The 14,720-nt window shown below is 46.1% G+C and overlaps 1 protein-coding gene and 1 long non-coding RNA gene across 4 annotated transcripts in view; one reads left to right on the top strand and one right to left on the bottom strand.

Annotated features, from left to right (window-relative positions):
* Window positions 1-11,113, bottom strand: part of SEPHS1 (selenophosphate synthetase 1) — a 26,496-nt gene extending 15,383 nt beyond the window's left edge. For 2 of the 3 annotated variants that reach the window (XR_013182504.1, XM_077179225.1), the window contains exons 1-3: window positions 10,943-11,113; window positions 7,588-7,849; window positions 4,420-4,523 (exon numbers count right to left, since the gene is read on the bottom strand). Coding sequence is in view for 2 of the 3 variants with exons in the window: in XM_077179225.1 (XP_077035340.1) it covers window positions 4,420-4,523; window positions 7,588-7,780 (297 nt within the window). In the remaining variant the exon portion in view is untranslated. Of the gene's footprint in view, window positions 1-4,419; window positions 4,524-7,587; window positions 7,850-10,140; window positions 10,281-10,942 lie in introns of those variants that run through there. The other variant, XM_054631278.2, reaches the window with a different exon arrangement.
* LOC129119853 (uncharacterized) lies at window positions 10,333-14,720 on the top strand. Its single transcript, XR_008534159.2, has 3 exons — window positions 10,333-10,472; window positions 12,918-13,215; window positions 14,147-14,720. It is a non-coding gene; the product is annotated as an uncharacterized LOC129119853 (long non-coding RNA).

The raw sequence follows: 14,720 nt of genomic DNA, 5'->3' as shown, positions 1-14,720 counted from the left end.
AAGCAAAGCTTCCAGTGTGAGTTTGCACTCTGACACAGCTTCTTACTCCACAGCATTAAGAAACCCAGCTAGAGATGTGGTATGGTCCTTTATGTGCTATGTGCCCACCCAGAAGTGCAGGTATCCTTCCTTTTACAGGTATGGAGAGAATTCATCCCAGCTGTCTTGGTCAGCACTCTCTCCACTGACTCCACAGGAATTCCAGAGTTCACACTGGGATCACACTGAGAGGCTGAAGTTAAGATCAGCAGTCTATCCTTCATAACAAGCTCTGTTCACTTTCCATGGTATATTCCTATTCACTTTATTCCAGCACAAAACTGTACATCCTGATGGAGATGGCCATGGCATGGAACTCACAACTGCTAGGAAGTTCATCCAAAAAGCACATATTGCTGAACTTGTGCATCAGAATATGCAGGAGATGGGTCCTTGAAGAGAAAGATGTTTGTTCCTTGCCCTCCTCTGGAGGCCATGTCTGCAATCCTCAGTTTCTAGGATAGAACTCCTCTTCCCTGAGGATACATCTGTGCTGCCAGCACACACCCACACTGGGCTGCTTCCTCTGCTCTGGGGATCCCAGCATGTACAGGGAATAGAGAAGCTCAGGGCTCTCTGGATTTGCCACCACTGGGGGAAGCTGTGTACCCCCACCACTCACACTGAGAGAGATTTATGTGTTTATCTGGCACTTTCCAGGTGAATTTTGAATATCAGGCTGAATTTTGCTACAGCACCAACAACTTTTACTGACTGCTGTGTGTGCATGTGAGTATCTCCACTAACAAAAACTTGTACAAGATACAAAACTGTCTGTCTGCTGAAGATTGCTCTAAGAAGTCAGGAAGCTGACAGGACTGAGATGCCATCACTCACATTGCATGAGGTTAGTTACTCTAATTTTACTAAATTAATGGATCTGAGTCAGGGTTTCTGAGGTATGGACCCAAAAGACATGGCACATCAAGTTTCCTGATGAATATGCAGAACTGCCTTATACAGTGTGTGTCCTAAGGGACAGCAAGATATTTTAAAATATAGGACAAATTCTGTTGTGTTACTCTGGAAGACTCCATGCATTCTATGAAAGTTGTTTTAGGTTTACAGCTGCAGAACTGTAACCAACACCTGGCTTTATGATTTTAAATCTGTGCTTTTCATTATGTTCAAAGGCAACATCATTGTGGTAAAAGTAATAACATGCTTATTTGATACAATTTGCAAATAGGTAGTATTTTCAGGCAGTTACTTCACTTGCTGAAGAAATGAAACATCTCCATCACAAATAAATTTAATACAGTTTTTCATAAATTCAAGAGTTTTCAATGGCATCACCAAAATCCCTGAAATTTGGAACTGGAATATATTTTAATAATTCAAATTTTAAACTATTAAGAAAAGACTTGTGTACTGCACTATCTGATGGATATTAGCTGTTAAATTTCTATAAGCCTGCCATTTCCCTTTTGTGGAACTATCAAGCCATTCTCTGTTATCTCCAGTATTTACCAAGCAAACTGCTGGTTTGTTCTCTGTTAGGAATGACAGATAAGTTTTTAAAACCATAAGGACAATACCTCTGACAGTCAGAGGTCAGTCTAATAATGCTTTTGCCAACTGCCAAAACCACTATGGAAACAAATTCAGGGAAGTGCGATTCCCAAGTCTGAAGGAGCAGAGAGAACAACACAGGGCTCTTGTGAACACCAGCCAACCCCACAGAGCTCACAGGCAGGGGTCAGCCTGGCCAGGTCCTGCAGGTCACCTGCCTGCTTGCACAGTGCCCTGAAACACAAAGTCTGTGTGCAATACTAAGAACTATTTGTAAGGGCAAAGGATGAAGAATCAGACAGCCATCTCCAGTTTTGAGTGAAGGTTCCTAAAACAGCACCAAAATCGCTCCTGGATGGAAGGGGAAAGATGTGCTCTGTCAAACCAGCCAGCTCCCTGCTCCTGCACTCAAACAGGTGTCTCCACAGTGCCACAACAGAGGCCAGTATCCACTACTAGTCCCAGTGGATTGATACTTACTATGAAACCTTTTTTTTGATTGCTTGTAACTTTTATAATAAGCCATTTAAGCTAAATAAATCCTATGCTTGGTACAGATTTTACAGGTGGACATCCTAGGGATAATTTTGCACATGGACTGAGCATTTTCAAGGACAAAGTGAAAGTGAAGGAGAAAGAAGGAAGAATGGTTTTGCATATAACTGCAGAACGTAGTTTTAAAATAAGCAGTAAGAGAGTGAAAGCTGTTTTCTGGAGCAGAAATAGGAAGTTCAGCTGAGTCCACAAGCAGTTTTGCCTTCCTCAGCTGTTTCCTAATCCCTTCTGTCACAGCACCCAGCTTGGAGTTCATTTGCACTTTTGGCTTTCCCTCTTTGCTTCCTCTCCTCCAATTAGGAAGAGATCAGATAAGGAGCTGCAGGTAAACCCTGTGCACAGAGAAAGGAAGAGACTCTAGATCAGGAAACACCCACTCAGAAGTGCCTGGGTAAGGAGACTGAAGGGAAGGGCAAGGAGGGTGTGCACTGCAGGTGAGTGATACTGGTCCATAGTAACAACAGGCATGGGTCAGGGGACACCTGGACTTAAAGCAGGGGAAGAAGCAGTTGGAGAAGCAGGGTAGCATTAGCATCTCTTGAGCAGAGGAGGCCAGAGCACACCCCTTTATACAGCCTGGACACCAACTCAACATTCCCAAGTGTCACAATTCCTCTCTTTGTAACAACCATCCATAAACCCTGTAGCAAACTGTATTTGACTGTCCTCTAACCAGTGCTGGTCCACACAAGTAAGAGGTAATCTATACTGATCCTTGGGGTACTCCTGCCCTCAAGAGAGAGGTCTGAGCAGAGGGTCCAGGAGCAATATCCTGCTGGACCATCACTGGTGGGATCAGCAAGAAGGCTTGAGACAGAATCCCCATCCTCAGTTAGCTCTTAGGAAGAAATACACATATGTAAACAGATTAGGAAGTGGCCAGCCACCAGATTAAAATAAATGCCCTCAAGAATGAAAAGTGAAGGACTTGAGAGTTAGACAGCACCAAGGTTACAGCTGCTGGTGCATGTGGATCACAGCACACTCTGTAACTATGATGCAACCACTGAAGCTGGACTAAGGCCAAATTTACATTCCACTCCTACCACACTGACCTAAACCTCATCTGGGCACAGGCCCATCTATCTGCTCCTGTGGCATTTGTATCTGCAAACAAAGCAACCCTCCCCCTACACCACAGCCTTCAACACTGGCCCTCAAGTTTTTGTTACAAGGTGAGAAAAGAGTTTCTCAGATGACAAACCTGAACACAGATCTCCAAACCATTTTTTCTCCTCTGGTCCCTGACAAGTTCCCACATGATATTAAAGCAACCCACTTGAATCAAATTTCTCAGGAGAGCTCAACAACTCCATTCTCCAGAGGCCAGCCTGAGATTTTTGGCTGCTCAGTTTGCAGAAAGAGAGCTCTCCTGGAAGAGAAATTACAGGAGCTAGGCTTACATATATGCACAACACGTGGTCAAGCAGGCTAAGGAAAAAAAAAGGAAAAAGATGGTCCCAATCTCAAACTTTGTCCAAAACCTACCAGAGAGGTCTCACAGAGCAAACAAACTGACAGCAGCACATAAAACATTCAGTCACACGAACAAGAAAAGCAATGAGTCACATCCAAACCACAGAAAACATAAATTCTAGCACCTTTCATTTAACATTTCCTTATAGCTTTATTAAAGTATTTTTTAAAGCTCATTTGTTTCCCGGGATGTGTTCCAGTCAATTCTGATCACTGCCACACATGCAGGAATCTCTGCTGAGGCAGACTAAGTGTGACAGGAGCACAGAATGAACCAAGGCCAAAGTGCACACACCAGTTCCCTCCAGTCATTTCAATGTGTCCATGCTCAGGTGGAGGTAGCACCACAGGACAGCTGGTGTTCACAAGGCACTCTGAAGCTGCCAGGTGCTACTGACAACTACTGACATTAGGTGTTTCCAGTTCTAATGGGTTACCTGGTTATTCCAATACCTCAAAAAAGGCCAATTATAATGTGGTTCTGCTTGTAAGTGGGGTTTACTCTCTGCTACTTCACAGGCTGCTCTTTTTTCCTCCTTTTGGGCTTTTCAAACCAAATCCCACAGAACAAGAGATGAAGGGAAATCTGAATTAAAGGTGGCAGTTCTCCCAGCCTTCACCTACATAGAAAGCAGCACTGCAGCATTCCTGGCCAACATGGGAGATTCCAGGATGAAATTATGCATTTCTTTCTTCATGTCTATTTAGGAAAGACTCTGAATGCAATTAATCACACAAATAGCACCACACATCTAGAAGAAAATGTCAGAACTGCCATCAGGTTGGTGAGAAGCCCAAATCAGCAGCAGACCCAAGAACCAAGTTTAGCCAACTTACCATCATATAAGGGTCATCCACAATAGGATAAATATAATCTGTCGTCTGGACTAATGACAAACCTCCATGTCTTAATGGAATAACACAAGTGTCCATCCCAATTCCTGCAAAGACAGAAATCCATGAGTGAAGTGGGTAACTGTGCCCTAAATTATCTGTTGCTTTTAACTAAAGAGTTTATAAAACATGTCTGTGAAATACCACTCCTAACATTGCCTAAACAGACAAGGCAAATTCCTTTGCCAGGAAAAGCACATAGCACAAGTCAGAGGAAAAAACAAGCAAAGAAAGAAAACTCCTGGTTGGAACTGAACATAAGTGCAAATGGCTGAAGGCAAGAACTAAACTACAATGTTTTTTATTCTTTTGCAGCAACATAGCAGCACATCAAGAACATCTGTGCTTTTATGTAAGTACATTTAAAGTTAAGAGGAACTAAGCACACTGATATCGTCAAAAGCAAATAGGTTTTCCTGTAACTCTGATCTCAACAAAAACACAGTGACAGTTGTGAAGGGACACAGCATCTCATAAAGGACATTCCCTCACTTCACAAGCAACAAGAACTCCACAAGTCACAGCCCAGGCCCTTGGTGAAGATGATTGACCCACTTGGAGCTTTAGCAACTGCATTAGCCTCGCCTGGCACAGCTGGAAGGCTGCAGAGCACCTGATAGACACAGAACCCCTTGGAGAAAACCACAACTCTGAGCACCACAACCTTCTCTCTGGCAGTGGATATTTCAAACAGAACATGTGACATTAGAACCTCCCAGCATTTGCTGCCAGGGAAGAGCCCACACCAAAGGGGTAGGTGACAAATCACAACATGCTGGCTGAGCCACACTCCCCTGTGGATAGCCCTGTGCCCTGCAGCAGTGGCAGGAAGCTTATCTCCTTCCTGGGCTGGCAGCAAGCTACCTGGAATTACTCTGCATGCCCCACAGGGCAAGAGTCTTCACAACAGCCCATTTTTAGGGAGCAGATGTCTCACAGGAACTTTTCACCATGTATTAATGAAACACACTACCCTAGCAAGAGCTACAAAGCAGTGCTTGGCAGTGTCCTGTACAGGGATGGAGCAAGTTGCTGTCACTGAGAGGACAGAGGTCTGCCATGCAGTCAGTATATAGGTGGAGAGGATCTTGCCTTGGAAGAGCACTAACAAGCTCTCAAGCAGCAATTAGGGCTGCTCAATCTCCACAGAAGCTCCCAAGCCACAATGCCTGACATCCAGTGCCTCCAGGGAAGGGCACATAAGCAGTTACAGAGAAGTGGCTCAGGTGCAGGAGTTGTTTTGCCCTCAGTTCACCTGTTCATGCCATAATGCTGCAAAACCGACTCTGTTTGCCAGACAGACCCAGGGGCTAGGATGATGGTCCTTCTGAGGCTGTGTTAATGCTCCACCAAAACAGCTCTGAATAACAAGTGAATCTGTTCAGAGCCATGACTGATTTCTCATCTATAACACTCTGGGAATAAACATCAGATTTGCAGTTTCTTACTCTCAGTTGTATTTAAGTTTGCTCTGGGTAACATCTCCTGCAGAACTAAAAAGGGCAGAGCTCGAACCTGCTGCTGGCAACCTCCCTCCTGACTGCATTTCAAAAGCTTGATGCCTATGCACAGGGAGCAAAGTTATGTGTCTATAGCTTTTTAGCACAAGACATCAAAGGCAAATCTCACACCAAACTTATCCAAAGACACGTTTGCTAAAGGGACACTCATCACAAAAGCATATTTGAAAAGAGATCTGAACTCTTCACCTTCTATTACTAACAGATTTTCTGTTACACAGTATCACACCTACACACTGATGGCATAAATCTACTTTTATACCTTTTCATATAGCTGTAGAAGAAGTCTACTAGCAGTTCCATTATTGTTTAGAGCCTGTAAGTTTGTAAGAGAAAAGAAATCTAAACCAAACTATTGCTGATTTTACAAAATTGCCAAACTGAAATGCTGCTGTGAACAGCTTACTTAATCTAGAAAGATACATATAAACAGCAATTTGGGGATGAAAAAGGATGGAAGTGTCCTCTATCAGGGAATATTAAATTATAGTGCCACCCCAGCTTCACACACAATTGCTGCTTAGATACTTCATACAAAGATCCTCATTGTTTAAGCAAGAGCATGGGTGCCTTACTAATCTCTGATTATATTCAATCTCTACCAGAATAGTGGGTTGCAGCCTGTTAGCCTGCTAATAGACAATTAGTAATGTTTATATAATTTTAAATAAGGTTATTGAACACTAAACTGATAATAACTTCAGAATAAATGCTCCATTGGTATTCTTAAGTTGAGGGGAAAAAACCATTCTGCACTGCAAAGAAATTGAATATGCAGGGCTGAGTAAATAGACAAACAGAATTAGAAGTGTCATTAAACACATTATCTACATTAATTTATCTATATCAATATTAGGTACAGTAGCTGGTATCAAAATACCTACATTTGCCCTGTTCCCCATGTAGGTGGCTTGTGCAGGTTGTTTTCCCTTATTGCTTGCATCATTGTGCAAATATCAAAGAGAAAGTGAAGCTGGCAAGAACACAGAGGTCTTGGAAAGGCAGCCTTTCCCAGGCAGCTTCTACAGGTGAGCAAAAGAGTTAGAGTGGGGAACAAGGAAAGGACTCAAAGGAATAATGACAACTATGAAACAATTTGCTCCCAGTGAGCTGAAGCAAGGAAGTTCTCTTGCTCACTTTCTGTGACCCAGGAACAGAGGGGAGGGGAGGGAGGGGAAATTCACCTGGGAGTCATCCAAATTCATTCGTCCATTGCATCAAATTCCAAATGCAATGCATGAACATAAAAGTCTAGAAATGAACTGAGAGGATTTCAGTTTGCACAGCATCTACTGGGGGGAAAGGCAGGAGCAGACTAACACCTAAGCATGTGCCCATCACAATGGCCATTCCTGAGTGTTTTGCCTTTGTAGTTGAGTGCACTGCAGGATGTTAAATAATTAAGATAATATTCTTGTATCCCAGATGCCAACAAATGACAGCATGAGATTCATTCTTCAGCTTTCTGGATGCTGTGCATGCATTATACAACACCCAATTTTCAAACTGGTTGAACAAACCACAAATGTGATCGTGGCACTAAGGAAACCGAGCAGAAGGACCACCAACGTCCAGAGCAGCAACTACTTACCCAACCTGGGCATAACTGCCCCCAAGAACTGTTCATCTTCCTGAAAATGGTTTTCTTGTAGAGATTCGAGCAATTTCTGTAAGACATCCTGTGGCACTTTGCAGCCTGTGCCCTTCAGTTCAGTGAATCGGGTGAGACGGAAGCTCTTGTCCAGTTCGTAACTTTCTGGGTTGAAGGACTCCCGAACAGACATGGTTCTGTCCCACGGACTGCCGGCCTCTCCCAGCCCAGAGCAACGGGATCAGTTTCTCTGCTGATCACTCTTATTGGAAAATAAAAATAACAATTAAAAAAAAAAAGAAAAGGGAACATTGCAAAGTCCTGTGACCTGCAAGACAACATGTTTTCCACACGGTGCAAGTTAAAAGAAAAAGAAAGTGCTTGTTATGGTTGTTCACCTGTTAAGACAGGTGTGCACATCTCACACAACTCATTTCCCTACGACTACACAGGGATGACTCCTCATCCTACCTTCTGACATTTAAAACTACAACTCTGCCAGGTGAATCAGAGAATTAAGCTCTTTTCCAGATATGCTGCGTAAGGATTTCATTAAAAAAAGAATCTAACACACCTACTGTCCTCATTTAACACAGAGGTAATGAAAGAAATAATAGTTCCCAGAGCACACAGGCCAAAAGGCAGCCTGGGCCCTGCTCCTGCAGCATGCTCAGCACAGACATCTGTTTGTACTCAGCTCAGTGTGGGGTCATGATTTTAGCATTAACATATTAATCTCAAAAATGGGATGCTTTTCAAATTATGGCTCTGCTTCAGTCCTAAAGCTTCATACACCTGTTCTCCTTGGGAGAAGGCACAGCCCTGGTGTTCTGTTGGTACAGGTAGCAGAAGAACAAAGAGGCTGTATTTGAGCAGAATGCTTCACCTACAAGCATGCCAGTTTACCTTTCAGCATGTTCACAGACAAAAAAATACTGAAAAGTTTCTTGCCTCTTCAGCCCTTTTTTAGTCAACTAATGATACGGAAAATCAGAGAATTGTCCATTAAAATAGTAATGTAAAAAGACACTGATGCAATTCATTTAATAAAATTCTTAACAATGCGTGTCTAATTTTAGAACGTTTTTCCACTCTGACTCACATCCACCACACTCCAAAACTAATAAGAGGCCTAACTGAGACACTGACTTCTAAACAGGAACGGCTGTGATAAAATACAATTCATCTTTCTTGGAGAACAAGTTTTCAGGAATTACTAAAAGCAATCTGTCTAGCAGTAGTTTCTTAAAAAGCAAGGTTCCTATGGAATAGCAACAAGAAGAGAGTTCAGTGGCATCACTGACAAAACCTGATGCTGATGGTCATGCCCTAATGAGGTTAAGCTGAAAAGAAGAATTCAAGGCACTGGTATTTGCCAAGTTCAACGTTGCTAAATGAGGGAAAGAAGTAAATCTACAGACTGTGCTCTATCTGCCCTCCACAGCACTTATTAACAAGCACATCTGTTCCATAAACCTTTAAGTCAATTTATTGTCTGTAATTTGTAGGAACTGAAGTTTTAAGTTCCCTGAGAACTTTTTGATGTGGAGCCCAACTCCCCTTCACTGTGTTTTCCCTCCTTCTCTGGGAGGTGTGGCACTTATTTAAAACAAATCTTCCAAAGCCTAGGCTCGGGCAGAAATCCAAACTCTAGTTACAGGAACGTGTCTTGGATGAGCAATGAATTCAGTTCCTAGCCGTTGTCTTCCAATGCAAGACACTAAGCACTTGCAAAAAAAAAAAAAAAAAAGAAAAGTGTCTGGAAAACAACCTGTCAACAGAAATAGGAGACAAAAGCTTTTCAAGGAGGGTTTTTTTTTCCTTCATTCTTTTTTTAACGCTTCATTCTAATTAATTCCAGAAAATTAAAAAAAGCAGCTTGCCCCACAAGAGAAACATCTTCCTTCATCTAACCAATAAGTGCAAAAAGCTTAGCACCCCCTGCCTACAGAGATGGATGCAGAGGCCACAGCCTACCAGGAACTTTTTGCAGCCTTGAGGACTGTAAGGACACAGTTGCCCCGTTTGAAAACAACTCGTGAAACAAGCAAGACGATTTCATTTAGTGGAAAACATCCCCAGTGCAAGAATACAGTAACTTTTCTAATAAAGATCTGATTAAAGCTGCATGCAACTGTGTAATTCGCAGACTCCCATGGGAGCAACATTCCAAGTTTTGGTGACTTTGGTGGTCACAGCACCGAGCCTAGCAGAGTTCACGAAGAGTTTGGGCAACTCTCAGGCTCGAGGTGTGATTCTTGGGGCTGTCCTATGCAGAGCCAGCAGCTGCACTGATGGCACTGAGAGTCCCTTGCAACTCAGAACATTCTGCGATTCTGGCAGTCTATGCAGCACTGCGATGTGAGTGACAAGCATCCCTCCCCAGCAGCAGACAACACCTCCTAACCCAGACGTTTCTTACTTTAAAAGAGCGGCATAATAAATATTAAAAGCTAAAGTTTAACCCTTGCCTTCCTAAACAGCAGAGAGAGGGGAGCACAGGAGCGAAAAGGGGGGGGAGGGATGGAGGGAGAACCGGAGCCAGGTACATACCCCAAACCAACCCCAGCGCACCCAGCGCCAGCCCGACCGCCCGAGGCACACGAGGCGAGGCGCTGCAGCCACCATCGATCCGGGGAATGCGGCGGGCAGCGCTGCGGGCAGACATGGCTCCGGGACACCTTAAATTTCCAGCCGCTGCCTTTAGAGGCAAACCCGGGGCCTTCGCTGCCGCTCTTTGTGCAGCCGGAGAGGCGGCGGGGGAAGAGGACGAGGAGGAAGGAGCTGCGCACGGAGCGGCGGTGGCAGCGGCCCCTGCCCGGGCTACGGCGGGGACGGAGCCCGCGGGTGTCCGGCCGCGGTGTCCCCCGTGTCCCCACGTGCAGGTACGGTGTCACCGGGGCGGGGTTCGCCCCTCGCTGGCGGGGACGGCCGGGGGGATGTTGGGAGCAGCACCCCCCCACCGCCCCCCCCACGCCGACACTCCGTAACGGGGAGGGAGAGGAGCACGGGGGTGGGGGGAGGAATGGGGGGGGAAAGGAGGGAAAAGGGAAAAAAAAATGTCGGCGGGCGAAAAATTTAACCCGTCCGCTGCCGGCGTCTAAATTTTTTTAAAGCGGCCGCATCGCGGTGAGGCGCTGCCCCCCCATCCCCGCTCCTTCCTCCGCCCTTCCCCCGGGGCCGGGCCGAGGGAGGGCGGCGGGGCCCGGGCCGGGCGGGCACCCCGCGCCCCGGCCGCGCCGCGCCACCCCCCGCGCCCGGCCCGGCGGGAACGGCGGAGGCGAATTCCCCTTTAAATCTCCCCGCCTTGCACCCCCCCTCCTCCTCCTCCTCCCTCCTCAGGTCTCCCTCTCACCGGCTCTCGCCGCCTCCTCGCCCTCCGCCTCCTCCCGCGAACGGGACTCCCAGCGCGGTCCCACAATGCACCGGGCGCGACGGGCTCCCTCAGCGCCGCCTGAATAGAAAATGCCGCCGCCGCCGCCGCCGGGCACGGGGGGGTTAAACCCCCCCCTTTTCCTCCCTTTCCCTGCTTTTCCCTCCCTTTCCCTGCCGCCTTCCCGCCCCCTCCCGCTCCCCCTCACGCCGCATCCCACGCGCGTTCCCGCGCGGGGGCGCTTGTCGTTGCAGCGCGACATGTCGCGACACCGCCCCCCCACACACACACCCCACAGACGTCCCCGCGTCCCCGCCCCTCAGCTCGGCCCGTGTGGGCAGCCCCGGTGCGTGTGTGGGGTCCGGTGCCTTCGTGCAGTCCCGCAGCCATCGAGGCTGGCAGAGACCTTTAAGATGGAGCACTGCGAGGCAGCAGTGCCGCTGTAACCCCTTGGATACTGAACCTCAGCACATCTGGAACTCAGCTCCGGGCACCGCGACTGCACCGCCTGTCTGGGCAACCTACCAGGAAAAAAAATGCTTCTTTAGTATCTAATCTGAATCTCCCCTGTCTCTAAAGCCATTTCCCCTTATCCCAGAATTGATTAGAAATCGATTGGGAAAAACCTCTGAGATCGAGTGCAACCTGTGATCAAACACCATCCTGTCAACCCGACCATGGCTCTGAGTGCCACATCCAGGCCTTCCTTAAACACCGCCAGGGATGGTGACTCCATCGCCTCCTTGGGAACCTCTCCTAATGTCTAATCATCCTCCCTGTGAAGAAATTCTTCCTCACACTGATGTTTCCCCTGAGAAGCACGAGTCTGCCTCTAGAATTCCTTGCTCAGACACCTTCTCCTTCAATATAAAACTTTGGGATTGGGAACAATTTGGGTGGGAAATTTAACCAGAGCTGAGAAGACCTGACAGCTGCAGAGCCAGGTCCTCCGCTGATGCTGAATTTTGCCCAGAAACTGGACAAAAAGTCACATTTGAGCCATGTCACACCAAAATGTTGGGCTAAAGGAAAGTGAGGTGTTCAAATGGACCTGACAACGGGCAAAATTTGGCCAACATTAAATTTTTCTGAATGCAGAGCCAAGACCGTGGCCACAGGGAGATAGAGGTGTCATTTCCTCAGGTGTCATCTCCAAGGGGTTTGATCAGTGCGTGGCCCATGGAAGGCTGCAGGAGCACTGCAATGTGGCTGGGTGTGTCAGCTGGTGACTTTTTTTACCCCAGAATGTGGTTTTGAGCATGCTTCAGGAAAAATGTAATCCTGTTTTGCAGCAGGTGGTGATGGGTTCAGCACAACTCTAGGATGCTGGGTGTGTTTTAGTAGCCAACAGCCAGGATTGTCACAGACTACTGCTCAATTCAACCCTTTTCCACCACTGATTTGCAAAGCATCCCATTTTTTCTTATGCATTTAACATACAAATCACTGGAATCTAACATGTCTTTAACATGTCTGATTTCCAGTGTCTTCTCAGTTCATTTTTCTCCCTGAAAGTGCTTTTTGTGCTTCCAAAGACCCTTTTCCCAAACGATTAAAATCAGGATTCAGATGAGTCTCTTGCTTCATGTGCAAGACAAGTTTTCTCTAGAAAGGAGGGAATTTCTGTGTTAGGGATAGCACAGGGCCCAGTTTACATTTCCAGATAGATAAAACAGGCACTTTGCTTCATGTAATTTGCAGCTAAGTACCTAATTAAGTAATTGCCTGTTAATTCAAAGATTGCTTTTCGTGCAACTGGCTTTGAAAAAGTCTTGTCTAAAAACAAGCAGAAAGAGAAAAAAAATAAAGTGTTGCTTTTCTTGGCTGATTTTAATCACTCTCTTTATCTCCCAGAGAATGTAGTGCCCCAGGACTGGGGACCAGAGGTGCATGGGAGCTCCCGGCACTGAGCACATTTAGGAAGTCACTAATATTTGGATAATTAATTGATTTTCAGGCTCCTCCGTGTTGCTCTCTGAAAGCATTTCAAGCTCCACATGCAGAAGCTGTTTCTCAGTGAGCAGCTGTGGGGCATTTGGCTGATGGTTTTGACAGCAGAGATGAATTGAGGACGTGGCATCTGCAGTCCTGACCTGGAATTTGAACCCTTTAGTGCCTCTCCCTCCTCCCAGATGGAGAGGAGGCGGAAGATCTCGGAATCTTCTGATTGCCATCGATCTGATTTTGCTGAGCACTGGCCTCGTATCACATCTGTGTGTTCCTTGAGAGATGATTTCAATCTGTAAAAAACCCCTGTAAGTATCTTGAGAGCTGGAAATCAGATGCTCTGATCTAACATTTCCCCAGCATTTAGCCATTGCCTCTACAACCAATACCTCATTTAAAAAAAAACCAAACATGAAGCGTAAGGAAAACCATGAGATAACATTGCTGATTTTGAGCCCTGACTTACATGATTTTCCTTTCTGATATTTTTGGAGGAAAGAGGGAATTGGATCATATTTTTATCTTCTTTTTCTTTTACCCCATCTGTAAGGACTAGACATTACTTTAACAGAGAAGACAATAAAATAAATTGAGATTTCCAGGTGGTAACGTGGCTGAAAGAAAACATGAATACTTGGAAATTCATGCTCATTAGTATTACCACGGATGTGACTCTGTAGAGTTGAAGCTAACCAGGACCAGGGTATAGAGTTGAGAACTGCACATAATTGAAGCCCTGATTAATTAAAAGCAATTTCTTGGCACAGACAGTGATGGAGCATCCTTGGGTGGATCTGCACAAGTCCCTGTGGACGTGTGCCCCGGGCCCTGCTGCCTGTGCTGGGGATGAGGCTTTGTGTGGGCAGGCAAGGGGTAGAAAAGTGGCTGTGCCAAGGAAGCCAAGCCAGGAGGAGCAGTGGCCACCTCTGCACTGCAGCCTCAGGTGTGCTGCTGCCCCCAGCTCTCACCTGCTCCCGGCTTCTCCAGGGGCTCCACGCTTGGAACAGCTGCAGGAAGGGAATCAGGGCATCAGGAAGGGAGTCCTGTGCACACAGGGGAGTGTCCTTTTTGTGCAGGATCATAAACAAAACCCTGAGAGAGTAGTGATGGATCCAGCAGCCCTGGGGAGACCCCACACTGCTGGAGCCACCAGCTTCATGGAATATTTTCCTGGAGTCCAGTAGTGGTTTTCTAGACTTAAAAACTGATCACATTTCCTTTCCTCCCTCCCTCCCAAAGGTGTTTTTTGTCATCTGTGTCCAAAACCTCCAGCAGAAACTCCATGATTGGAGCAATTTGGTCCGATGCCATGAGAAGGGACTGCTCCACACACTTTAGGAAGAGCAAAAAGGAGAAAGAAAAGAAGGTGAAACCCTCTGTGCTGTGCCTGATCACTCATCAAAGCCAGCTGCCTCCTGTGCTGGCTTGAGGGCATGACAGATGTCTGTAGCCTTTACAGGTGCAGGGCCTGCATTTCATCAGTCTTTTTTCCATGGATGACCTGGAGTGTGGTTTATTAGCAGCTCAGATTTCTTTGGCCAAGGTGCTTTGTTGTGTACACATCCGGGTTAAAGCTAAGCAATATTTCTGATCCATGTAGGATTCTGACTTGGTCCTGCGTCTCTGGTGTTTACAAAATGATCAGAGTTTGAACTCTCTCTGTTCTGTTTCTTAAATGTCAGCAGAAACTTTTTCTTATTTTTTTAAAATAAAACAATGCAGCCTTCCCCTGCAATGTTTGTAACCAAGAAACTGTGGCATCACAAGAGCATGAGGAAACACTGGCTGATTAAAACCAGGGTAAGAAATGACA

The sequence above is a fragment of the Agelaius phoeniceus genome, chromosome 5 (assembly GCF_051311805.1).
Source record: "Agelaius phoeniceus isolate bAgePho1 chromosome 5, bAgePho1.hap1, whole genome shotgun sequence".
In the NCBI taxonomy this organism is placed as follows: domain Eukaryota; kingdom Metazoa; phylum Chordata; class Aves; order Passeriformes; family Icteridae; genus Agelaius; species Agelaius phoeniceus.
Note: the sequence above shows the minus strand (reverse complement) of the source record. Positions and strands in the feature narration are given on the sequence as shown.